General features: G+C 43.3%; 1 protein-coding gene across 9 annotated transcripts in view; it reads right to left on the bottom strand.

Moving 5' to 3' along the window:
• NGLY1 (N-glycanase 1) overlaps window positions 1-26,027 on the bottom strand; it is a 43,891-nt gene that overhangs the window by 17,160 nt on the left and 704 nt on the right. For 3 of the 9 annotated variants that reach the window (XM_075922020.2, XM_075922029.2, XM_075922021.2), the window contains exons 2-5: window positions 23,250-23,586; window positions 22,016-22,130; window positions 15,159-15,401; window positions 3,460-3,622 (exon numbers count right to left, since the gene is read on the bottom strand). In XM_075922020.2, coding sequence (XP_075778135.2) covers window positions 3,460-3,622; window positions 15,159-15,401; window positions 22,016-22,130; window positions 23,250-23,377 — 649 coding nt within the window. In that variant the 5' untranslated portion in view covers window positions 23,378-23,586. Of the gene's footprint in view, window positions 1-3,459; window positions 3,623-15,158; window positions 15,402-16,618; window positions 16,681-22,015; window positions 22,131-23,249; window positions 23,587-25,880; window positions 26,020-26,027 lie in introns of those variants that run through there. The other 6 variants (XM_075922024.2, XM_075922026.2, XM_089776629.1 and 3 more) reach the window with 5 other exon arrangements.

Below are 26,027 nucleotides of genomic sequence, written 5' to 3'. Positions count from 1 at the left end.
GAATAATTATTTTAAAAATATCAAAACATCAATTTTTTGGTTAAAATCAATTGTTTTGGTTTAAATCAACTTTTTTAAAGTTAAATAATAACAATAACATAATATTTCTTGTTTATAATATGTTACTAGGTAGTTTGCTCTCTCCATTTTAGTTTAAATTTGATATAGTGGATGTTTTGTAGTAATTTTTTAGTTTCATGATTGTTAGAAGAATTTCATATTTTACACTTTTTTCTTTTAGATAATTCCATACTTTAAATGCTTAGTGAAAACATTTTAAAATTCTTATAATCAGAACACAATCCCAAATTTAAAACTAATAAGCAATTACCCCATCCTATATTTGTAACCAACATAACTTTGTAATGTAGTGATTTTCCAAAAGAAGAAAAAGCTGAAATTCTCTAATAGTCTTCCATCAGGGTATGCAGTTCAGTCAATAGAACTTATGTTCCTAAGTCACTATAGTACTTTTGAAAAATCTCACCTTTCAATGCCTAAATCTGTGTACAGAAGGCTAATTTTACCCTTGGGGTTTTGGAATTTTTTGGATTGTGTGCATAAAAATTAAAAAAATTTTTACCATCTTGAAAGTCTAACTTTTCACTGTTAAAACGGAAGCAATTTTGTTTTTAAGTAATAAAGATTTTATGCCACAAACAGTAATCTCTCTCTCTCTCAAAAATTTTTCTGTGGAACAACAGAGTGATATCATCGCGTCACTCTGCATCCCATCGCACCTCCCCCCTCAGCCGGAGAGCCTCCTCCCACTGAGCTTTGTAAACAGTGACCCAGCTTCACTCCAACCCCTCACAATGCATGCTGGACAATGCAATCCTTGAGATGCGTAAGCAAGGCACTGTACATAGGGCCTGAGTGATGAGCCATTCCCTTCCCACCACCAGGTCTCAGCTCCACAATGCTGCTGGGAAACAAGGGACACTCCCAGACCCCTAGGCTATGTCTACACTCGTGGCTTCTTGCGCAAGTATGGCAGTTCTTGCGCAAGAATCCGAAGAGCGCCCACATGGCCCGCCTGCTTTTGTGCAAGGAAATTTACAGTACAGTGTGGTAAGAGAAGGCTTCTTGTGCAAGAGCTACACTTTTTTAACAGGTGTAAGCCCTCTTGCGCAGGAGCTCTTGGATGCTGGCCAGGGTTTCTTGCGCAAGAAAGCCCTATGGCTAAAATGGCTATCAGAGCTTTCTTGCGCAAGAGAGCGTCCACATTGCCATGGATGTTCTTGTGCAAAAACACAGCTGGCACAAGGCAGTGTGGACATTTTCTTGTACAAGAGTTCTTACACAAGAACCCTAGCGCAAGATGTTCTTGCTCAAGAAGCCGCTAGTGTAGACATAGCCCTACTGTCCTCCTGCTGTGTCACACAAGGATACACTTCTAAGGGGAGAACTCCCTCCAGAGCTGGCTGCAGCATAATCTGGCTCTTCCCCCTCTCTGGGTGGCCTTCTAGGGGGCTTGTTTCCCCGGTCTCCCCAACCCTGGCTCCTGCCCCAGCAGCCTCCTCTGTAGTAGGGTCTACCTCAGAAATGGAACCAATCCAGTGCATTGTGGCTGTGCTCCCAGAAAGAGCCTGGGGTTGGAGTGGGAGTCCGGAGGCATCCACGATGAGGGCAGTGGCAGAAGGTGAGAGATATATGACTGCTGGGGCTGGTAACTGCCACGGCTGTGCAGGTGACCAAGTTCCAGGGGTAGCTAGTGCTGCAAGTAGGGGAAGCAATGCGAGAAGGAGAGGGAAGTGCCACCATGGAGGCCAAGAGACAGCCTGTGCCTTGAGTAGGGCCTGGTGCTGATGAGGCAGCCAGTGGGCTCAGAGCCTTTATTATCTCGCCATCCTCCAGTTCCCCCTCCTCCTCCCTGGTGCTCTGGGGTGGAAGGGGGTGGGGGAGAGGAGCCACGCGGCCTCCTACCTCCCCCATGCTCAGGAGGGAGTCACAGGGGCTGCAATCCACACGGCCTTCTCCCATGCTTGGGGGGAGAGAGGCGGGAGCCACGAGACGCGTGGCTCCTGCAGCAGGTGACCTCCCCCCTCCCTGGTGCTCTGAGAGCCACGTGGCCTCCCCCCTGCCCATCTCTGAACTTTGCACGCGAATAAACTATTTTATTGGTGGGTGGGGCAGGAGCGGGAAGGATGTGGGGTGATGGGGGCTGGCTGGCGATTGAAGGCTGCAAGTAGGAGGGATGGGCCAAGAGGCTTTGGACACAGGAGTCTGTCCAGGGGTGTGGTGGGAGCAGAGAATGGTGCGAGTGATTTGGGGCCATGGAGAGCGCAGCCAGGCTCAGTGGAAGCATAGCAGACTCTCTGGCAGCGAAATCAGCCCGTGAGAGGAGGGCTGGCGAGAGTAACCAGCAGGGGGTGCAGGCCCCTAGTTTTTATTAAAAATACAATTTTAAAGCCTGATGCTGCAAACATTTATGCATATGCTTCACTTTAGGCACATAATCAAAAGGATTATTCTTGTGAGTGAAGTATCACACTTGTTTGTAGGAGCAAGGCCTTAGCTTCCACTGTTTTAGTTTTTGCCTATTGTATTTCTGTACAAATCAGAAAAAAAAATTACCTAAATTGTGTTTTTAAAAAGCAGCAGCATTTGCAATTTAGTTAATTTTACATTTTAAACTGAAGTTAAAATAATACAAGTTTTCAAATTAATTTTATATTCTCGAGATTATATGAATCCTGATTAAAAAAATTAAGTGATGTTAATCAATTTAAATTGCTCTGCCTTTCTTTAAAGACATATATTTATTATCTTCATTCTATTCCAAATGCAAGTAGCTAAGTAATATGTACAGAATCCTGGTGCCTCTAGTGCTGTTTGCTGCTAGTTCAGAAGTCTGAATTCAAGTAAACTTCCTTTGCTCTCTCATATCTCCTCCCATTTGCAGCCATGAACAGATGGCCAGCAGATGGACATAAAAGAAAAGCATGCGAAGGAAGAGCAAATTTAAAATATTATTGTGCAGTGGATAAGAGGACAGATGAAAATGGAAGACAGTACAGAGGGTTAATAAATTTAAGAAATGGTTCAGCTACCCTGAATTTATGAAACTTCTCAAAGCCCCATCTGTACAGAATACAGTACTTTGTTTCAGCCCTTTGCATACATGGATTCTGAATGTATATGATGTGCTGGCATTCAACAGGTGAACTTGAAGGACAAAAGAACTATGAGCCTCAACATTTCATTCAATTTGATTTTGAAAAAAGAAAACAAACTAGGGATTAGCATTAATTCTCCAAAAGAAACACTTTTTTTTTTGATGAAGAAGATACACTAAATGAATAAGGCATACTATACACATTATGAATACTAGTGTAATTTAAAATGAGTATTTGGATTTTACAGAAACAGTGACAATCTTTCTCTGTAAACATGCACATTATGCCCAAATATTTAACTTAGAATTTTTAGTGTTTTGTAAATTATCAGAACTAATACCTCCATCCACTTTTTTGGCTTGTGCTAACTTTTCTTGAGCTCTCTCTTTCAAATCTTGGACAGGGATAGAAGCCAGTGCTTTTTTCTGAAGAGACTGGTTCTCATATACTTGCACATGCTGAAAGTTTGATTGAAGGGTTTTAAAGAAGACTGTTTCAGCCTCCTAATATGGAAAAAAAATAAGTATTATTACAATCTGTGCAAACCATTCTCTTGTAATTGGATTATTTCAAAACATCTGGTCTTGGTTCATTAATTTGTAATCTTGTGTATATATTTATTATAGAGTTGCTGATCATGACTCCATAGTTCAGATTGCTTTACAGATTTCAGTTAAAAGGATTTTTGAACTTTTTTTGGGTAAAAATATGAATAACATGCTAAAATTAGAACAAAGAATGTAAACTTTGAGCACTATTTAAATTTTTCATGATAGTGTGATTGAAACATGAATTGATAGAGAAAGAACTCAAAAATCATTCCTTATGGCAATTTTTTACTGTTGTCTTACTTCTCTTTGTATGCTCTTTCCAAGGAATCTAAAATACTCCAATTCTTGGATCTGTCATTTGTGCATATTGTTGCTCCTGATGAACTGATTTCTAGAGCAACAGTTATACATAGCTGAGTTTGACTGGAGAGCATTTGAAAACTTTTTAGCTATAATGGAAAACGTATGTGTCAAGCTGAAGCTGCTGAATTTGACAATGTAGCAGCCATGGCAAATGAGGAGACAGAGAGTGAGTTAGTATATCTCTATAACCTAGGGTAGGGGTGGGCAAGATATCTCCTGCGGGCCGGATCAATCCCACGGATGCCCCTCCTGGGACCCTCAGGCATGCAGCAGCCTCTATTTTAAACACAGGGCTGCTCCATGTGACACTCTACTCTGCAGGGGCAAGGGGGGAGGTTTCGGGTGATCTCTCCACCCCCAGCGCAATCGCTCAGCTCCTATTGGTCAGAAATAACCAGCTAATAGGAGCTGAGAGATTGGCCTGGGGGATGGGGGCAGCACAAGCCTCTCATCCCTTCCAGAGTGGAGAGCCACATAGAGGAAGCAAGCTGTATTTTCAATGCTCTTGGGCTGCACCAGGCAGGGAGCCAAGCCTGCCTTGGGAGTGCTGCAGGCCGAGAGATGCTTAGGTAAGTGCCTCTCAGCTAAAGACTGCCTCTGGAACCCCAGCCCCTCTTGCTCCCCAACTCCCTCCCCCAGGTCACTTTCCAAACCCTCTGCACTCCTCTTGCCCCAGGTCACAACTCCCTCCCAGAGCCTGTACCCACACCCCTCCCAATCCACACCCCTCCCCCATGCAAGAATCGTCTCCTGCACCTCACTCCCTCCCTGACCTACACCCCAATCCCCTAAAAAAGGTCACAACCCCCTCCTTCACCTAAACTCCCTCACAGACCTCACACCATCTCCGGCACCCCAGCCCCTTACCCCCTGTGCCCTTCTGTACCCAACCTCCATCCTAAACCCTGCACACCCCCTCCACAGAAATGTGTGGACCTTGACTATTTTCAAAATCTTGGAGTGGCTCCCCATCAAAAATTATTGCCCACCCCTGACCTATGGGATAATTCTCTGAAATTGGAAGGAAGGGATCAAGAGATTAAAACTAACTGTTTTGTATTTCCATGCAAATCACAACCAGCAAAGAGTTGCTGAATAACCCTTTAATGCAGGTAATGATGCCTATTGGTAAGGCTTCTGAGCAATTCTTGTTACAAGATCCTGAGAACTGGAGTGAGATTAAGGAAATCTTGGTTCTAGTCCCAGAACTCTCACCTTTATTGTGTTTGCTGTACCACATAGCCTTTCACACTGACTAAACCAGTTATCCTGTCCCAGAACTTAGTTCAACTTCAGATTCTGTCACTCAGATATTTTTTTTGGCCATACAGCAAAGCTACTCTGAGTAGATCACACACTCAAGCATAGTGGATGGGTATAGGGCGTACCACACATCCAAAGTTATACTGCAATCCTTTCCCTTTGTATACATTACATTGCTTTTACTAACCATTGCATCACACGTTTTGGGATTTGCCTGGTCACTTTCTAGGAAACAATCTCTATTCAGCACATACTGTTCAGACATGACCTACATGGTCACAACTGCCTCCTTCACCCAAACTCCCTCTCATCTTTCTAGGCTCATTGTAGTCAGTTATTCTGTCCTTTGTAAATGGTTTATTGGGTGTTCTCTCTTTGCTAGCTAGTACAGACATTCTGTTTTCAGCCTGCTGAGCCTACTCTTGTCTCCAAAAAATAAGTCCTGACCCGTGTCCAATTAGTCATGTCAAGCCCAGTCTACATTACACTACATGAATATATGTCTCAGCTTCATCAAACTTGCACTCTCAGGGATATGCATGTTATAGGCATTACAGTAAAACTCCAGTGGTCCGGCATCCAATGGTCCGGCACTCCTGATGGTCTGGCACCATCTGGAACCTGGAAGTGCTCCAGGCAGCTGGACAATTGGAGCAGCTCTGCCCCCAGTTTCCCGAAGTCAGCCACTGGTCAGTCTCAGCAGCGGCTGACTTGGGGACGTCTGGGGCAGAGCAGCTGGGGTGCTGCGGGGTTGGTCCCCTTGCACTGCCCCTCAGCGCTGCGGAACCAGCCCGGCAGCACCCCAGCTGCTCTGCCCCAGACTTCCCTAAGTCAGCCACTGCTGAGACTGACCAGTGGCTGACTTCGGGAAACCGGAGCAGAGCACCCCAGCTGCTCTGCCCCGGGCTTCCCAGAGTCAGCCGCTGGTCAGTCTCAGCAGCAGCTGACTTGGGGAAGTCTGGGGCAGAGCAGCTGGGGTGCTGCTGGGTTGGTCCCACAGCCCAAGGGGCGCATCCCACCCACTCCACCCCAGACCCCTTATAGCCCCCCCCCTTCTGATAGTCTGGCATATTTGATAATCCGGCATCCCCCAGGGCCTAAAGGTGCCAGATTATCAGAAGTTTACTGTACTAATAACATTCCCAATTTTTTTTCTTGCCTCTAGTGGGAAAGGTATTTGACAGTTACTCTAAAAGCAAGGCCAGCAGAGTTCTAGAGCTAAGATGCAAGAGATTTGGTACTGACAAAAGTGGTTCATGGCCATTCTCATTCACAATGGATAGGCTTCACATACACTTTTTCCTTTCTGAGAGACGTCTCAGATTAGAAGTCCATTTTACTGTACTATATGAAGCACATTAGGAATGGGACATAAGGAGCATGACTGTGCTCATTTCTGATGGGGACCCTAATCTGGGCATTATGCCCTTTGTTGCACAAATTATGGTGCAACCCAAGATTTGGGGGAGGTAAATCAACAGTTGATGAAGAACTCATAATAACTATCATGGCATATAGATACTCATGTCCTTCTGTTTCATCAATTTACTATGTGGCCTAAGGTGAAGCTTACTGAGGTAATGGTGGGAAACTATCAAGCTCAACATTGTATGTTCAGCAGTCTCTTTTGACTCAGATCTTCGAGCAGGTCTCAGCTGGTACCATTCAGCTACCAGATTTGCAACTTTCATTCTTCACACTTGCCATACACATTTACTAGCAATGAAAGATCATCACTCAGTTGGCCTGCTTGGTGACAGCCATATTATTTTAGCCTTCTTCCCTGCCACAATAACCTTCTGTTTTGTGTAGGCAGGACATACCTTTCCTTTTTCCTCTCCAACTGCAATAAAAAAAAACCCAAACAAACAATCACCCATAAATTAATTAAAATGTCACATTTTAAAAAAATAGCAAAACCAAAACTAAAGACGGCTATTTGAATGACTAATTTCAGTACGCTTTTGGACTTCCCACTCACATGCTTGTATTTCAACATTTATGCTGTCTTTGCTGAGATACTTTTCCCTTAACTAATTTGCTGTGGGATGGTACCTATTGCTTCTACTTGATGGTAGAATCACAGGGCTCCTCCTTTGGTAAGGATTACAGGGCATGGTATTCTTCAGGGGGCTCTCAAGAGGGTAACAATTTATTGACCTAAATCATAGATGGCCTTCCTCTGGGGAACATGGTTAGTTTCGGGGTATGACCAGCTGATCTACAAGCTTCAGAATCAGCACCCCACTTCTACACATTAAACCTCGCTTTCTCTTGGCTAACATGTCAATATGGTTGTACACAATGACATTTAAGCTCCTAATTTAATAAAAGTGGGACTGCTGCCTCCATAGATAAAAGGTTGTTACATCATCTATACTGCTTTATTAGGTAATCTGCTGTTTTATATAGTATGGCGAGATAAGATACAGACTTGTAGACACCTGATCAAAGAGAATATCAAGTTACGAAAGCTTTTTGCCCATGCAGCCAGGAGCTGTGGACAGATGCAGAAGATCATTCCTTCCAATTAATTACCCCCAAATATTGGGTCATGAAGAATTATATCTGATGGATGTTGGGAGTTGATGTCACTATTAAACATTTACACGATCTATTTCAGTGCAATAATCTACTGTTTCTCTTTTAGGCTTTCATATGTAGCTAGAATCCAACTTCTACAAACTTATTCCATGTTCTAGCCATAGAACTATATATTCCTAAAATGTCCCTCCTTTTGTTCAGTTTGGCTGTTTTGTAAGAGGATTCTGTCAGAGATCCTGTGATGGACCATTCCACTATGTCTTGAATTATTGGGTATCATTTTAAACCAAAGCTCCATGGTGGCTTGCCTCTTTCAGGTTCAGGAGGTCCGGGGCAAGCCAACCCTCTTGAGGCACAGCCCCTTTAAAAACAGGTGTTTGGGCCTGGTAGAGGGGAAGAGGTCTGGTGACTGTCTGATAAGCAACCAATTCCCATAAAGTCTGAAAGAGCTCAGTTGAAGAGAAGAAATATAGAAGCAGGTTCGCTCCTATATTGGGGGATGCCCAAACAATGTTTCTAGGCTGGAGAAGAGCTGCCAGGAACAGGAAGGCTCTGGGAGGAAAAAGGTAATTGTTGGGTTTATATTGAACTGTTTTTAGGTCAATACAACCAACAAACAGTGCCCTGAAAAAAGGGTCTGAACAGACCCTGGGGCTATGTCTACATAGGCACCCCTTTCCGGAAAAGGGATGCTAATGTAGCACTTTGGAATAGGCAAATCTGCGGGGGATTTAAATATCCCCCGCGGCATTTGAATTAACGTGGCTGCTGCTTTTTTCCGGCTTGGAGATAAGCCGGAGAAATGCGCCAGTCTAGACGTGATTCTCCGGAAAATAAAGCCTTTTCCGGAGGATCTCTTATTCCTACTTTCAAGGAACTTAAATCTAGATATGAAGAGAAACTGTTTTCTGTGAATGTAGCAGTGACTCACTATGTGCTCTGAGATGCAGATTTACCCCTCCTCCCCCTTTCTCACTAGTATTATCTGTTTCTGCTGCTTTTCATTCAGAATGGTCATATTTTCTGATAGTTAAAATCATTTACTACCTGCTGCCTAAGATGGCATCATACTTAATGCTATTTCATACTGAAGTTAACTGGGTCTTGATGGGAGAGTGTGTCACAGTCAAATACTGCCATCTTGGGTCATGTAACCTCAGCATTTTATTCACCTCCTGTAAATTCATCTCCCATAGAAGAGAAAAATGTGTACATTCCTTTCTGCTCTTCTCAGTTCACCCCTTTTTGCTCCCCCTCCTTCTTCCTTTGGCTCTCATGTTATCAACTCACTTTAGTCAATACTTCCAATGCAAACAGATTTCAGTGATACCAAAAGCATGTTCAGTTCACTAGTGCATATTTGAGGAATGCTCCTCTAATTAGCATTCTGCTGGTCTGAGATTAAAACATGTTTCAAAAAGAGTGGGGGGAATTTTTCTTTATTTTTCCATAGTTTTGTCTGTAAAAGGGCACTCTTTGGCTGAAGACTGTTCAGGGAGGCCAGCAGTAGCCAGATAAACTGAATCACTATGTGAAGTGGGTTGTTTATTTAACTCATATACCCTAATGCAGTGTTTCTCAACCTTTTTTTTTTTAATAAAGTACCCCCTTAAAAAAATATAAGTACTCCCAGTACCTACAGTTTTCAGACACACACATTTTTTTTTCTCCTGTTTCAACACATTTGTTTAAACAACTTAATCAGGCAGGCGATGAAATTTTTGGGGTTAAAAAGTACAAAAATAATAAAACGCTGTAAAACTTAAAACAAAAATTCAGTTTTCTCCAAATTTCAGTTGTGTTGACAAAACCCCCAGACTTCTCTCGAGTATCGTGATGGTGTTCGTACCACTGATTGAGAAACACTGCCCTAATGGATCTCATTGTAAAGAAACATTCCCTGAGATCTAAATTAAACTTTCCTTTGTTTGCATTCATTCCATTACTACGAATTAGCCCTCCTCCCAAGAGCCTTTCTACACAATTCTTTTATATCCTTCCAGTAGCTGTAGATTATTTTCCTCTCCCCTTATCCATCTCTAACCAAATTATGCATATATATTGTTCACTCACTCAAATTATTATCTTCCCTTATTTTATTTGCCTTTCCTTGATTCTCTCCAACTTTTCAATATCTTACTTGTGACAAAGTATAGATCTGGACTCAATACTGTAGCTGTGTTCTCACTGATGGTGCATGTAATATGTCCTGTTAATTCAGTCCTGTGCCAATGAGATCAGACTAGATGCCTTAATCAATGAAAATGGGAACTGGCCTCCCCCAGTCAGTTTCTCTGAGCACCATCTAACAACAATTATAGCTTGCTAAACTCATGGCACCTTCACTACTAAAAAAATTAGTGAAGTCTTGTGCAGATAGAGATGTCTACCTGCGGATGCAAATATTCGTGGATAGACATGGGGGTTCCACAAACCTACTGGGCTCTTCTCCCAAGAGCCACTATAGCCAAAGGAGAGGAGAGTGGCCCTGTTGTGCCCAGTAGTCAGCACCCTGTGTCTACACTGTCCCCAGCACTGCTGCCAGCCATGGTGTCTCCTGTCTCATGTCGTACAGCCCGGCTGGTGGTGGGGCTGAATACAGCGCAGCGATGATCCCAGGAGAAGCACTTGTCATAGACTACTGGCTCCCAGGTGCTACAGGACAACACTCCTCTCCACTGGCTGCAGTGGCTCTTAGGAGTAGAGTCCTGTGGATCCCTATGTCTATCCACAGATCTGCATCCATGAGTAGACATTTTTATCGGTTCAGGGCTCTAGTAATTAGCGGAGGAATTTAGCACAGAAGTAGCTAAGCAGACAAAAGCATTCCTGCCCTTCCATTTTGCATAGCAGGGCAAGGAAAGTGAGATGGGAGAATTAAGTTAAGGGCTGTCCAGTAGACAGTAAATCATTCAGTTTTTGCTTGTCCAGAACAGACTTTTGATTGCTCCAGTTTTTGGCCATTAGAATTTTTCTTGGCCTGTAGTGATTACTATTTGATAGTTAGAGGAGCTATATAAAGTCTGTGGCCACATAAGAGCCTCCACAACAGCTAAAGACTGGACACAAAAACTAAGAACTTATTCTAGAGTCTGTCCTTCCAGAATATGGTCAAGGCACACTCAGGGAAGCATGCAATATTATTGCTGAATTCTGTCTGAGGCTAGAGCATTCTTCAGCGGTGTTAATCTAGCATTTTTCATAAGCACTGGGACACCTGCGTATGGAAGGCCAAGAGCAAACATGACATTGTAGGTGGGTAGAAGAATGACAAGAAGAGAGCTTCTGTCAAAGCATTATTTTTAAACTCAGGAGTGACCCTTTAACTACAGGACAGTACTACAGGACCAGTCCGAACTTTTCATAACTGTTGAAATAGGGCGGAACTGGTTTCGCTCTTCCTGGAGCTCATCAGCTGTAGGTAACTGGTTTAATATAATTGGCCACACTCTCTGCCCTGATTCACCTCCATGCAGTTGCATGCAGAATTTGGGAAGGTACTGGTAAAAATTGGGTCTGGTAAATACTGTAATATCTAGGGATGTTAACATGCATTTATTTGTGTAAATGTGTAACTGATGACATTTTTAGGGGTTACAAGTTCACATGAGAGGGAGAGGGGGAAATGGGAACCAGTGCTGCCAGGGAGCTTAAAAGTCAGTTCCCCACTCCCCCGGCCTCTGATACAGAGGCAGCGGGGAGAAGGGAGGGATGTACGCATGTAGCAATGAGCGTTAACCAATGAGCCCAGGCTCATCGGTTAACCTTGTACTTGGTTACACGTTTACATACCTAGTAAAACCATGGTTACTACCACCCTTGAAAATAATAGTTAGAAAATGTTTTAAACTACAACTATTTCAAAAACTGTTTCATTAATGCACATGCTTCATTAAGTTTTAGTTATATATTCAAATTGTGGTTATATAAGGTAGTAGATTCATCTCTCTTTATATATAAAAGTTTTTTTCCTGAGGGATGACAGCATGATGTCATCATGTCATTCTGTCTGCTGCCTCCTGCCCTCAGCCGCCCAGCTTTCTCCCTCCCTGACCCCTCCCCCAATGCCGCAGGTCCTCCCCATCATGGGGGAGGTGGGGGCAGGAGCTGTGCGCCCTCCCCCCTCCTGGGAGGGCTGGAGCTGTGTGGCCTCCCTCCCCAGTGCTGGGAGTGGAGGGGGAGCCGTTTTGGGAGGGAGGGAGCCATGAGCTTTCCCCCCTCTCCGCCCCTTCAGCCCTGTCTCAAACACTTTCGGCTGAGACCCCACATTACCAACCCCCTCACACACACCTTTGGCCAAGACCCTGCATCTCCAGCCCACTCACTCATACTCCCCCCAACCTGAGACTCAGCACCCCCAGCCTCCTCACTCACTATCCTGCTGAAACCTCGCACTGCCATGCTCCTCATCATCCTGCCGAGACTCTGCACCCCCCCAGCACCTCACTCACTCCTTTCACCCAGGCCCTGCACCCCAGCCTGCTCCTGCATCCTCCCCCCGGCCAGACATCTCCCCCCCCAGAGAGAGAGGGGTTGGTGAGCAAAGCGAGCAGGGGGCACAGCCCCCTAGTAGATTTAATTTATTGTTATACATAAAGCAAGTAAAATGGCAGTGGGTATAATATTATTACATGTAACTATAATACTGAACATCTGAATGTCTCTATACATTTTGATTTTGTATTTTGTCAAGGAAATTAAATACATCATGACTCATTTCAGTTTTCAATCTTATATAAACAAGTCAAAACATCTGATTATATGAAAATGACAATAATACAGAATTGTAGGCTTGAAACTTTAAGCAATCAGAAACATGCAGAGTTGCAGACTACAGTTCAGGTCCGTCTGGTTGCACAGCATTCTGCAGCAGAAGACCAACTCTGATTTAGTAGATAGAGCGAGCCTATTTTTAGTTTCCAATAGATGTATCTGATGTTCAAAAAGATTCATTCTATGTCTGCTGAACTTGCAGGACCGGATGCAGTTATTTTCCCAGTTTAAGCCAGTTTTACCTGTGTCCCATCCAAAACCAGTATTTCCCCAAGAAATCAACAATCTTCATTAAAAGATTTTAAATAATTTTTGATGTTTGCAAATGGTCAAATATTGTACAGTTTTAGCAAAAAGCTTCATTTATAATTTATTAAATATCTTAGTAGGGGGCTGCGCCCACAGCTCACTACACTCATACACCCAAAGAATGTGAGAGCATGTTGACATTTTGTTGCTTGGCAGGAAAAACCTTTTTTTATACAGAGAGAGATTATTGTATTCAGAAGATGTTCCATCCCAGAAAATTCATATGTACAGCGAGATTACGGGGAAAAAAGGAATCTAGGACTCCTAGTGGTTTACAGATCTCCAGATGGAAGCACTGTCAACTTTCTTACAGAGCTGCTGCTTCTCACCATGGTACCGGAATCCCCAGATTCCATGTCTACAGTGACCAACCTTTACAGACCTCCTCAATGATCTGATCTCATGGCCTACACGGAAACACTTGGATTTTCTCAGGCATGCTCTAAACCTATGCATGCAACTGGCGGAGCCCCTAGTACTGGAGCAGCAGCCAGCGGGGATCAGACAGTTAGTCCCTATTGTCCCCTTCTCTTCCTGGAATTTTTAATAGAACTCGGGGCAGGTGACGAGCTTCAGTGAATTTGTGTTTATTTCCTGCAACCTATCCATGACATCTACTAAAAATACTTGTGATAAAATTGGATATCTATCTTAATGATAAGTCTCTAGATCAGAGCAGCAATGATTAAGTTTAAGACAATTTAAAGAGGCAATAAATACCCAACAGTAATAACAGCAACATCTAGCTAACGCAATATAACATGATGGCTAAAACGTCACTTGTAAAACACACTTTGGAAATTAGGAGACTAGGCAACAAATGGCAAATGAATTTTAATGCTGATAAATGTAAAACATAATCCCATCTCTATGTGCAAAATGATTGGGACTAAATTAGTTATTACCACTCAAGAAAGATCTCGGAGTCATTGTGGATAGTTCTGTGAAAACATCCACTCAATGAGCAGCAGCAAACAGAATGTTAGGAATCATTGAAAAGAGATAGAGAATAAGACCGAGAATATCTTATTGCTTCTATATAAATCTATGATGCACCCACATCTTGAATACTGCGTACAGATGTGGTTGCATCATCTCAAAAAATATATTGGCATTGGAGAAAGTTCTGAGAAGGGCAACACAAATTATTGGGGTTTGGAACAGCAGCCATATGAAGAGAGATTAAAAGTATGGGCATTTTTCTAACTGCTTAGAAAAGAGGAGACTAAGGCTGGGGAATACAATAGAAATCTGTAAAATCATGACTGGTGTGGACAAAGTGAATAAGGAAAAGTTATTTACTTGTTCCTATAAAAACTAGGGGTCACCAAAAGAAATTAACAGGTAGCAAGCTGAAAATAAACAAAAGGAAGTACTTCTTCATGCAATGCACAACCTGTGGAACTCCCTGCCACAGGATGTTGTGAAGGCCAGGAATTTTAATAGGGTTCAAAAAATAACTAGATAAATTCATGGAGGTTAGGTCCATCAATAGCTATTAGCCAGGATGGGTAGGAATGATGTCCTAGCCTCTGTTTGTCAGAAGCTGGGAATGGGCAATAAGGGCGGGATCACTTGATGATTACCTATTTTGTTCATTCCTACTGGGGGCACCTGGCATTGGCCATTACTGTAAGACAGGATATTAGGCTAGATGGACTTTTGGTCTGACCCAATATGGTCATTGTTATGTTCTTAATTCTTTGGGCAGCTTGTTCTGAGAAGCACACAAGAGAAGAAGGTATTCTAAACACAAGCCTTGAGTTAATTTAGGACCTGTGATGGTGAAACTAAGAATGGGGATACAGATTTTTCAAGAACAGAAGTTAAAAACCAAGATTAACTTGAAAAGCTAAGCATCTTCCTTATTATTTCCACCAATGTTATGGAAATGCCATTATTACTTTGGAAAAGTTTACCAACTAAAAATATCCATTCAATGAATCCTGTTCTAGAAATTGCATACCCAAAAACATTTTCTGTTCCATCACGTTTGTGCTGGGCCCATAGCACATTAAGCTGTAAGGCTGGATGTAGGCAAAGATCTTCCACAATCTCATTAATGTAATGGGAAAAAGATGTTCCTAAGAAAGTTATCAGAACAATTAATTTTTTTGTGTTCCCCAGTGTTTTAGCTGTTACTTCTACTTCTGCCCTCATGAAAGATCTTCCAAGTCTTATAAATACAATCCTTTTTACATGGTAGGTACATAAGAGGGTTTTCAATGGTGCTTACCATTGTAGTGGACTGTGCAGCTGATGTTTGTAACTGCCTATTGACAGGGATTGGTGTTGAGTCAGCAGCTCTTGAAGACTGAGGTGCAGTAGGCTGCATATTGGTTACAGTTTGAGAAGATCCCGATCTTTGGTTTTGACTTGATTTATTTAATCTGCTATTTCTCTCTCCAGCAATCAGATCTCGGATTTTGTGTAGCTGTTCGATTGAGGCTTCCTTAGGGAAAACAAGATGAGTTTCTCCCTGAAATGTAAGAAATATGGAAAAGTTATTTTTTCTGTATTTAGTGCATGCAAATGAAACAATGCTATTTAACCCTTTCTCTGCTAGCCTTGCTGCAAAGAAGAGGAATCCTTATCCTTATAGATATAGAAAAACTAGAACCAGATATGATTGTTTCTTAAGGAATGTGCCTATCTTTAGCAATTAAGAGGAGAGAAGAGGGAAAAGGGCCTTGTGTTGATATTTTATCTTATTACTTCAATAGAGAAAGTGTCCAATTTCTCCTCTAAACATCATCGTGTGTGCTAGCTGTGCAAGATCTTATGGGAAGTATGGAAACTGCCAAGCCTGAAGGGAAACCCAGAAGTAATGAAATGACCATGGTGCTACAAGGAGAGTGTTGACCCAGTACAGTCTTGAAGAGATGGCACAACTGTAATTTAGATTTCTTCCCCCGTCCAAATCCCTGAGAAAGATAGATTAACATACAGAGCTGGACCACAGCCGCACACCTAACACACGCAAACACCCTGCAGGTGGCTACTGAAAAGAAGTTTGTGATCTCCATCTTGGATTCCCACAACCCCTATATGTAGATGAAGCTGAATACTCTCAAAGTTCTAAGTCACACGAAACACAGCAGCATTTTGCTTACTAACACGGGTCCCTGAACAGAGTCACAGTGTAGTGCAATTATCTACAAGGACTCTCAGTTGAATACTGGGTCATTCAAGGTGTTATTCTGGACTTCTTCATGAGATTAGCCCTAGCAACCTGAGAGACTACCTCTTACTTTGCATTCAGGCTCTCCCATGACAGCTGCCTTCTACCAAGGCAGTTATAATGTGTGATCCACAGAGGGAGGCTCATAAGTGCCAAAGACAGAACTTCCACCAGAACTGACATTGGGCCTAGATTAGGGAACTCAATCCCACAAGAGATGAGAGCACTGATGGAGCCAAATACAGCTCTGAAAGCAAAACCTTTTTAAAATTAGCTTTTTTAATTTAGCTTTCCCTCAAATATTACATACACAAATTAAAACTAGAATCTATTTCTACTTCAAGAAGTGTGGAGGGTTCTCCAAAGCAACAGTGATGGGGCTGCACCAATGCATTTTGGAAGGGTGTTGTCAATCACTGTAGTTCAGAAAACAACACTGTCTAGTTAGCAAGAGTTGTCAATAAGCTTCAGTAATACATAAAACAGTTGGGAGCAGGAGAAGCTGCAGTACTTACCAGTGGAGCTCAGACTGTCACTTCTGTCTTCTTTAGGCTGATTGTCAAATCAAAATATTTTGCTGCACATGCAAAGCAGTCAATGAGCAACTGAATGTCTTTGAGGTTGTAGGCCAGTAAGTTACAATTATCAGCAATAGTAATTTCTAAATATTTGCCTTGATAACTTTTGTCTTTATGCACTGGCAATGCAGATTTAAGACATCTCCAGCCATATGGTACTTCATATAAATACCACTATCAATGTCTCTGGATGCATCTATTAGAGCAGGGATTCCCAAACTTTTTGACACAGGGACCAGTAAATCCATTCACGAGCTTTGGGAGGACCAGTAAAATTCATTTGCATATTCATTAAGCAAATGACAAATATGCAAATACGTTGTTTTTGGTCCTCCCGAAGTCCCCAGGGCCAGCTTTAGCAAAGCTTTTGATATGGCCACCCACAATATTCTTACCAGGAAGTTAAGGGAATATGGATTGGAAAAATGGACTGTAATCCAATAAAACCCTGCACCACCACATCATGTATTGAAAAGGGGCTCATTTATTTTCAGAAAGCTGACACCATCTTTGGAATTTTTTATCCATATTCTCATTCCGGATGGTGAATGCCCCAGGTTCTCTCCATTCTGACACACTGCAGTGCCTTTAAACCTCACTGTCAGCAGTGGGGATATTTAAAAGGCACTGCTTTTAAATGTTTAGTCAGGATCTGCATGCGCCCTGAACTGTTCCGCTCCCCGTTGGCCAATTCTCTCCCCCCGTCTCGTCCTGGGCCAGCCCCGCTGTCCCCACCAGCCGATTCTCTCCCCATCTCTCCTGGCAAGCCCTGCTGCCCCCGCCAGCCCTGCTTCCACCGGCCGGTTCCCCAGCCAGACCTGCGATCTCCCCCAGCCAGCCTCACTGCCCCCGCCAGCTGGTTCCTTCCACCCCCGCGATCTCCCCTGGCCAGACCCACTGCTCCCCCCTCCCGCAGCCAGCCCTGCTTCTGCCGGCCGGTTCCCCTCCCTATCTCCCTCGGGCAGCTTCACTACCCTGATCCTGCTTCCCTGTGGCCCATATCCAACCTCCCCTCCCCCTCCACAGCCAGCAATAAGAGCTCACCTGGTAACCCTCACTATGCCACTGCCGGGAGCCTGAAACATACGGCTGCATCCACCCAGCCCAGCTGAGGGCTTGGGGAACCCGGCACTGCATGAACACCCTGGCAGCCACGCTGAGGCCCGGTATTTTTTTCCCGCAGCCCGGTACTGGGCCACGGCCCATAGTTTTGAGAAACGCTGTAGAGCAACTGCAAACACAATGCTAAATACTATTGGGATAAGAACATAACTTTGTTTTACTCTATTGGTGACATCAGAAGAACTGAGAAGCAGCCCTAGTCAAGTACATGAGCTTGAATTCCTACATGAAAAGATTTAATAATGCTGACAAACTGAAAGGAACTGGATTGGTGGAGGACTGTCCACAAACCATCTCAATTTACAGAATCAAAGGTCTTAATAAGACAGATAAAAATTACATATAGGTCTTGATTTTGCTCCCGACATTTCTGCTGTATTTGCTGGAGTGAAAAGATCACATCTGAAGTACCATGCCCATGATGGAAGCCACATAGAAAACACCAGTCTTCTCTGCAAATTGATCAGTTAGTTTAGCATGACTCAGGTGAATATCTTTCCTGCAGTGACAAAGTGAAATGCCATGATGGTCATCGCAAGAAGACTGACTGCTTTCCTTTTGTAAAAATGGAAAATGTTGACACCTTTAAGTTCCTGAGACAGCGTCTTGTCCACAAAACTTTAAGCAGGGGCCTGTGTACTTCCTGATCAGCTCCCTTCTAATCCAGCAATTCTCTGGCCCTCACATTTGAAGATCTCTGTAGGAATACCACCTGGACCCAATGCACTACTTAACAGCTATCCATACTTCCTCATTGTTCAGAATTTGTTGGCAGTCAGTCAGTGGGTGAGAGACATTTATATTCCAGATAGCGTAACCCAATAGACTGCGGGCCATACACAGTCTTCATCTCATCAAAAACTGTTTGGAGGTTTGGGTTTTTTGGCCTTCCGCTGATTGAAAGTGCTTGGCTTTCGTTTTCTACCAGCTATCCTTCATGAGGCAAAGCTTAGCTTCCACATTACACTTATAATGTGAATAAGCCTTCTTTTTAATAGATGGGATTTTATAAGTTATTCATGTGTGGAGTGTGTGCATGGATCTCTAGAACTGCTTTATCTCAGAATCATTTTTGTCAAACCCTCCCTGATGTTTCCTATCCATATTCATAACACTGTTGCCTTTAAAACAGCAGTGGAGAATCTATGTCCCACATCAAAGCTTGTGGCTTGCCGCTGAAGTAAGGGGAGCCAGCACTTGTATGCCAGACCTGCAGCCAGTCTCCAAACCTCAGCAGTCCCCCCCTCCACATCCCAGGTGCTGGAGTATGAGCTCTAGCTCACCCTACTGTGTGCGAAGCTCCAAGAGCCAGCGCCTCCCCTGCAGGGCTGGAGTATGGAGAGAGCCCCGGCACCCTGAGCTGTGTGAGTGGAAGCTGGGTCAATGAGACTGAGGTTTTTGGGGTTTTTTTTGCTCCTCATTTGTGCGTAGACCCCGACTGATTTTTTTGTGGGTCAGAAGCCCATTACCAAAAAAAAAAAAAAGATTCCTAACCACTGCCTTAAAAGATTACCAGGCAGAGTCCCTGCAATGCACAGGTGATTTTGATATTCCAATGTTTGTACTGATACACAATGTTAGTCAAATGCCAACAAACAGGGATGCATCCGTTTTGTTTTGCACTTTGCTGCTTGTTGAAATTATCATTTTTTGATGACTAGCTAGTTCTCCATTAACTTTTGTGAGGAGTAATGAGCCATTTGTACCCACACCTACGTTCACCAATTTCTTTTAGACAAAGCTTTGTGATTACAACTTTCTCTGGTATTAACGTTGCCTAGGATGATTAATTCATCACATCACAGTTTATGGCATTGTTCAGGTCTTCACTGATTTTCTTTAACAATGTTGCAACATGTTACCATTGGTACACATGCACTCAACTGTTACATGACATGCAGATGTCAAGCTGAGGTGCAGGACAATTAGGCAATCATTTATTCCTTTTGGTACACAATTATGTGTACATGTGCAACAAACATGCAAATAGCAAAGACCACTCCCAATGGCCTCCACTCTTCTGTGGACCTGCCTAGCCAGTAAATGTGTATTCATAATAGGGATGTTAAATATCAGTTAACTGAACAGTCGATTAACCTCACAAATTCTTATCGGTTAGTTGACTATTCTATAGTCCCCGGGAAGCCCCTGTCCGGGGGCAAGGTGTCTGAGCTCCTGGACCCAGCATGAGCTGAAACGGAGCCAGGCTGCCTGCTTGCCTGGCTCCTAATACACTTTAAACACAGAGCCACAGCGGGGGTAGGTCCAGGACCCAGTACAAGCCAGGACTGAGCCGGGCTGCTGGCCATCCTGCTAAAAAACTTACTGGCAGGAATGGGGAGGGAGGGAGAGAAAGATGGGGGAAAAGCAAATAGTCTATAGCATTAACCTATAAGCTTTTGCTTATTGGTTAATTGACTATATTACTACATATTATAACAGACATTTTCAAGATGGGACTTGCCTAGGGGATGTGTCTCACTTGGTATATCAATGTTGTATTTGGCGAGATGTCTTCCAAGGAATGCAGTGTACTTTTCTAGCCTACCAATATCATCAGAAAGAGTGAGGACATTCCAGACTTCCAAGTTTAGTGTTCTGCGTGTTGTGCTGCTCTTGAACCACACACTGGATGACCAGCTAGTAAATGGATAATGGAGTGATATTTAGGGATCCATTTCTTCCCCTTCCCTGAACTGGACAGAGCAGCATTATCTTTAAAGAGGGTTGATTTGTTGCACAAAAAGAACATGGATTCCAAGATCATTCCAAGTCAACAACACACCAGCACTGCCAGAGGATGGTTGAATGCAGGTTTGTGACTAGGGACCCCAGGCAGCCTCCTCTCCTTGTTCCCATCACCACATTTGCTGTCACCATAGAACATCTAAAGAACAGAGCGAGTGAAGAGAAAGCAAGCAATAAGGACTATGGACCTGTACAAAAAATTGTTTAAAGTGGTACTAAGATGTACATGACTAATCACACTCTCTTGTTTTTGTTGGCTATTTTGTCTACTGTTGCAGAACGTTGCAATGAATGGGTTTGACAACACAGCTCTTTGCAAAGTGCAGGTGAAACAAATTGAAAAAAAGGTAACAACAGCTCAGTGCCCAGGATGTGCAACAGTGCCAAAATTAGACTGCTAACGCCACTGCAGATTAAAGTAGAACCCAACTGTTCCACTGAAGTCAATGGGCCATAATTATCTAGCAGGTGAAACGATCTCAGTTTGAATACAGAATGGGTGCGTCTAGACTGGCAAGATTTTGCACAAAAGCGGCCACTTTTGTGCAAAAACTTGCCAGCTGTCTACACTGGCCGCTTGAATTTGCGCAAGAGCACGGACTTTGTAATGTACAAAATCAGTGCTTCTTGCGCAAATACTTTCACGCTCCCGCTCGGGAAAAAGCCGTCTTGGGCAAGAATACTTGTGCAAGAGGGCCAGTGTAGACAGGGAAGAACTGTTTTGCACAAAAAAGCCCTGATGGCTAAAATGGCGATCGGGGCTTTCTTGTGCAAAACCGTGTCTAGATTGGCCACGGATGCTTTTGCGCAAAAGCACTTTTTGTACAAAAGCATCCGTGCCAATCTAGACGTGCTTTTCCGTTAAAAGTATTTCCATAAAATCATGCCAGTCTAGACGTAGCCAATATGCCTTTTCCTTAGACCAGCTGCCTACTAGGGCTTAGGAATCTGTTTAATCCCCAAAATAGATGTTTTAAAAATCTGGTGCCTATCCTTTGACTTGTCCAGCTGTGGTATTTTATATGCTGCTTGTAATTATTAGAACTGGGAGCACTGGCTGTTGGGAATCTGGAAACACAGGAAACAGGAAGGGGGGGAGGGGAGAGGAGAGAAGATTAGCTGGGGCTGAGTGAGAGCTACAAAGGGATGCAGCAGCTTTGTAAAGAGGTTTTACATTTGGTAAATAAAGTCCTGTTGAAGTCTGTTAGTACCTTGCTTGCATGATACAACCCAAGCCTGAGTGGCTCTACCAGGAGTTAAACTCCAGCAGCATAGCTCTCAGGGTCATTGGAACATAAATCTTCACACCATGTCAAGATGCAGTCCCAAGAGAAAGTATTCTAGCCTTGCAATTGTAAGGTTAACTGTGAATCACGAGGACAACAAATTACCTATTACACTGTAGAAGAAACACTGCTGAAGTTACCACAGTATAGCTGGAAGTCAAACATCTAAAATACTGACCTCTTCAAATCCCATTTCAAACAAGCATTCAACTGCTCCTCTGACAGGTAACAACCGAGTAGAAAACGCTGGATTTCCAATCCGAATAGACCTGTATTTTTCTTCATTTGGGTGTCTGATAGGAATAAAAAAATAAAACAATTATACTTGAACAAAGAAGCAAATGTTATCAGCTAAAGAACATGGACATTTTATAGTGTGGATAGGTGACACCTGTCACTCGATTTTTCAAGGTGTTAACATTTTGTAGAAGCTAAGAAACAGACTTGTTTTCATGTAATTGTAGGCAGCTCATGAAAGGTCATTTAAAAATCTACACCACTAATTCATCCTATTTAAAAAAGTTGACAATGATTAGGCCACAGTTATACTGATGGCACTGCTCGTAAGGCTGATGAATATTGTCTTTGTTTCCTTGCCCATCCCCATTTATGTCCATCTGTTTTACATTTCCATTTGCAAACTCCGTGGGCCAGGAAACATCTTTGTGTGTGTTTTTAGAGCACTTGGCACAATGGGGTCCTGTGCAATGACTAACAAACTTAGGAAGAATGATCATTTACTGCACACTCCCCGCCACATCCCCATGGCGAAATATTATGGTGACAGGTACAGTGTAAGCACCTGAGCCACACACAGATTGTGCGTGCACCTGGGGAACAGTGTGAAATGCACAAGGCCTGTGCCCTCATGGTAGAAAAGCAACTGACTCATTAGAAGCCAATTGCATGCCCTCCCACTCTCCAGAGGTGGAAGTAAATGCTGCCAGATAGACCAGTCCAGGCAAGTGCCATGGCAGGGGATGGGGCATGACAGTGCCGCAGGCAGTTACTCTAAAGCAATGTTTACCAGATAACTGGTTACCTCTTTACAACTCTACCACAAAGCCAGGTCTAGGCCCAGCAGGATGTGGCACTGGGGGATACTCTATGAGTACATGGCAGCAACACACTGTTGGTGGTGACACAGCATGAAGAATGGAGGCTGTCTAAGGTGTGTGTGTGGGGGGGGTGCAAGTGACTCAATGGGGAGAGATGACCAGCATACACTGGGCTAAACCACTGCAGCCACCTCCCTTGCTGAGTCCCCAAGCTCCTTCTGTGCCCGCTCAAGACACCCCCGTCAGCCTGCAGACCGTGAACCAGATGCTCTATATGCACTACAGGGACTGTGACGAGACTGACCCTGCTCAGCGTGTCCGCTGCAGTTTCACGGACTGGTCCGCCCTACTCACCTGATGATATTATCCGCATATGTGAGCAATAGCCGTGAGGCTTCCAGGAAGATGTCTTGGGCATTCTGGCAAAGCTCACTCACGGCTCGAGAGTGTGGTGGTGCTGAGGGACCCCCCGTAGCTGCCATTGTATTCTTTTCCCGATGGGACAGGCAGAAGGTGTCCTCTCCAGTGAGCCGGTGCTGATGTTTAGCGTGTGCACGCCTGCCCGCCTGCTCCAAGAGATGATCAGTCACCCAGCGGCTGAATGTGGAATGGGAGGGTAAGTTTCCCCCTCAGTTTCAAAAGCTTCATCAGCAATTCCTCAAAGCAAACAGCTGCTGCTGCACCACTCTACCTGTGGTAGATGTAGGGATTATGCTACCAATGTTATTACAGGCCATCCTCGCTAGGAGTCCAAGATATGTTCCAAAAAACTTGGACTTATAATGAAACAACTTAAATCGGGGAATGTTTTTTTCCCAGTGGCTGACTTCCATTTGTGCAAATAGGTTTTATTTTTTTGCGTGACTTAATGCATCAGTTCCTACAAGTGTCAACAACTTTAGTGTGGAACAGATGTATACCAGGGTGACTTATAGCAGGGATACCCTGTACCAGTATAAGAACATAACATAAGAATGGCCATACTGAGTCAGACCAAAGGTCCATTTAGCTCAGTATCCTGTCCGCTGACAGTGACCAATACCAGATGCCCCAGAGGGAGGGATCACAACAGGTAATGCTCCAGCATGTTGTGCTAGTCTGCTCAAAGCATGTCTGGGAAGCATAATATTAAAAACATAACTAGCCAACCATTAGCCTGTTTATCCTAAAGTTCCCATTAACTTTGCTACCATGCTAGAAGTACAAGGATGGAAAATCTTAGGGGAAAATGGACAATTGTACACATAGCTTCTGCTCCCAGCCCTGCAAATGGAGGCAAAAGCGGGGCAGCTCCTGACCCCTGAGGGGCTAGAGCAGCCCTCCACCAGTGGTGGGCTGCAAGCTGCTCCCAGATACGGGTACCCAGTAAACACCACCCGTTAAGGTTACCAGTTCACATCCCTAACTCAGAACAGAATGGTCATATGGTAAAGAATACTTCCACAATTTGAATGAAAGACACTATGCAAAACAACTTCAATTGTATAAGCCTGTTAACTCTATACCCTACAGATAATCATAAAAGCATTACCCAGTGTAAATAGTGAACTACAGAAATTGTAAGGAAACAGAATTCCTAGCTTAGTAGGAGCATTTTAACAGCCTAATTGATTAAAAATGCATAGTCATCTCTTCTTTCTAGGAAGCTCTGAAATAGGTATGAAGATTTTTTTTCCTTCTCACCCAAAAAATAAGTGCATATACAGTAATACAATTAAAATAGATGCTCCAGTTGCACCATATGATATTACAGTAAAAAATCAGTGCCTCTATAGCTAAATTGCAGTCAGTTTTTCACTGACCTCTAGGATTCAACATCTTTGTTTTATAAGAAAAATAGAGTCCCCCAAATATTGCATATTATCTGAGTAAATTTTGATTTTACTAAGAATTTTCAAATAGATTTTTTTAAAAGACCTATTTTTAATTAACTGTAACTCAGTTTAACAGATTTATCGGGGGTGGGAGGAGAACTGGGAGCCTGCTGAGCCAGCAGCCCGTGCAGCCCATTTAACCATGTAACAGATGGAATTTTGATCGGTTATTTGGTTACTATTTTTCAACACTTTTTACATCCCTAATGTAACATCCCTAATTATGGACAAAATTTTCCTTTACATTTGGGGGAAGTGGAAGGAGAGTGCGAGTTACATAAATTTATCAGTATTAAAGTTTGTAGGCCTCAAGCTAACTGCTGAAACTTATGTTTTACAGAATACAGGTGAAAGATGTTAAGAGGTGGGTAATCCACTAATAGTATAATCGATACAATTTTTATCAACTACACAATTAGTTGACAAGAGAAGGCTTCCTCAGTCCTGTCTTGCACCAGATCCAGGAGCTACCCCCACAGCAGCTTAAATGTAGTAAAAGTTAGGTGTAGAGGCAGGATTGTTATGATTAACTTTTATAAGGCAGAGTGCACAGCAAAGCCTCCCCATCCTCTGCAGCCTGTGCTGGCCCTCTCCCAGGGAAGCTTTGCATTGGACTCTGAAGTATAAAAGTTAACTACAATGGAAACCGATAAGCTGAGGCTTATTGGTTAATCATTTAAATGGTAACATATATATCTTAGAAACAGTTTATACCACAGAGGCTGCAGCACATGTAACCAATTGGATTTTAGCAGTTTCACTGTTATATTTGTAAACAACATTTGACATCCCTAAATTAAAGACAATTTTTGTGACACGAAATCCTCATACTAGCATGTCCTAATTTTGAATGTATAACCCTAGCGTTCTTTTAAATATAGGTTTCCCCACTACTTATCTGGTGTTTTTGAGTTCTTGGTTTCTCTTTAACGTCTTTTCTAATTCTGGATATCTTATACCTGGCCCCCTTTTTATTATTATTATTATTAATTTCCTTTTCAATATAACTTTGCTCTGTGTTTTGTTAACCTCCATGACTCCTTGGGATGTGGCCTGCTGCTTCCGTAACGCCTCTTTTTGGCCTCTGTACATAAGCCCTAGCACCTCTTACATTCTGCGCCAAGATAAGCAGGGACACTATTTCCACTGCCCGAGAGCAAATTCCAGCAGGCTGCGCTCAGCGTCTCGGGTGGGATTCGAAGCGGCCAGCCAGCCTCACGGCCCAAGAGGCAGGCAGAAGCCACGGGAACAGCTGCTC

The sequence above is a fragment of the Pelodiscus sinensis genome, chromosome 2, assembly GCF_052426305.1.
Source record: "Pelodiscus sinensis isolate ZL-2025 chromosome 2, ASM5242630v1, whole genome shotgun sequence".
Lineage (NCBI taxonomy): Eukaryota > Metazoa > Chordata > Testudines > Trionychidae > Pelodiscus > Pelodiscus sinensis.
This window is presented reverse-complemented; position numbering and strand designations above follow the sequence as displayed.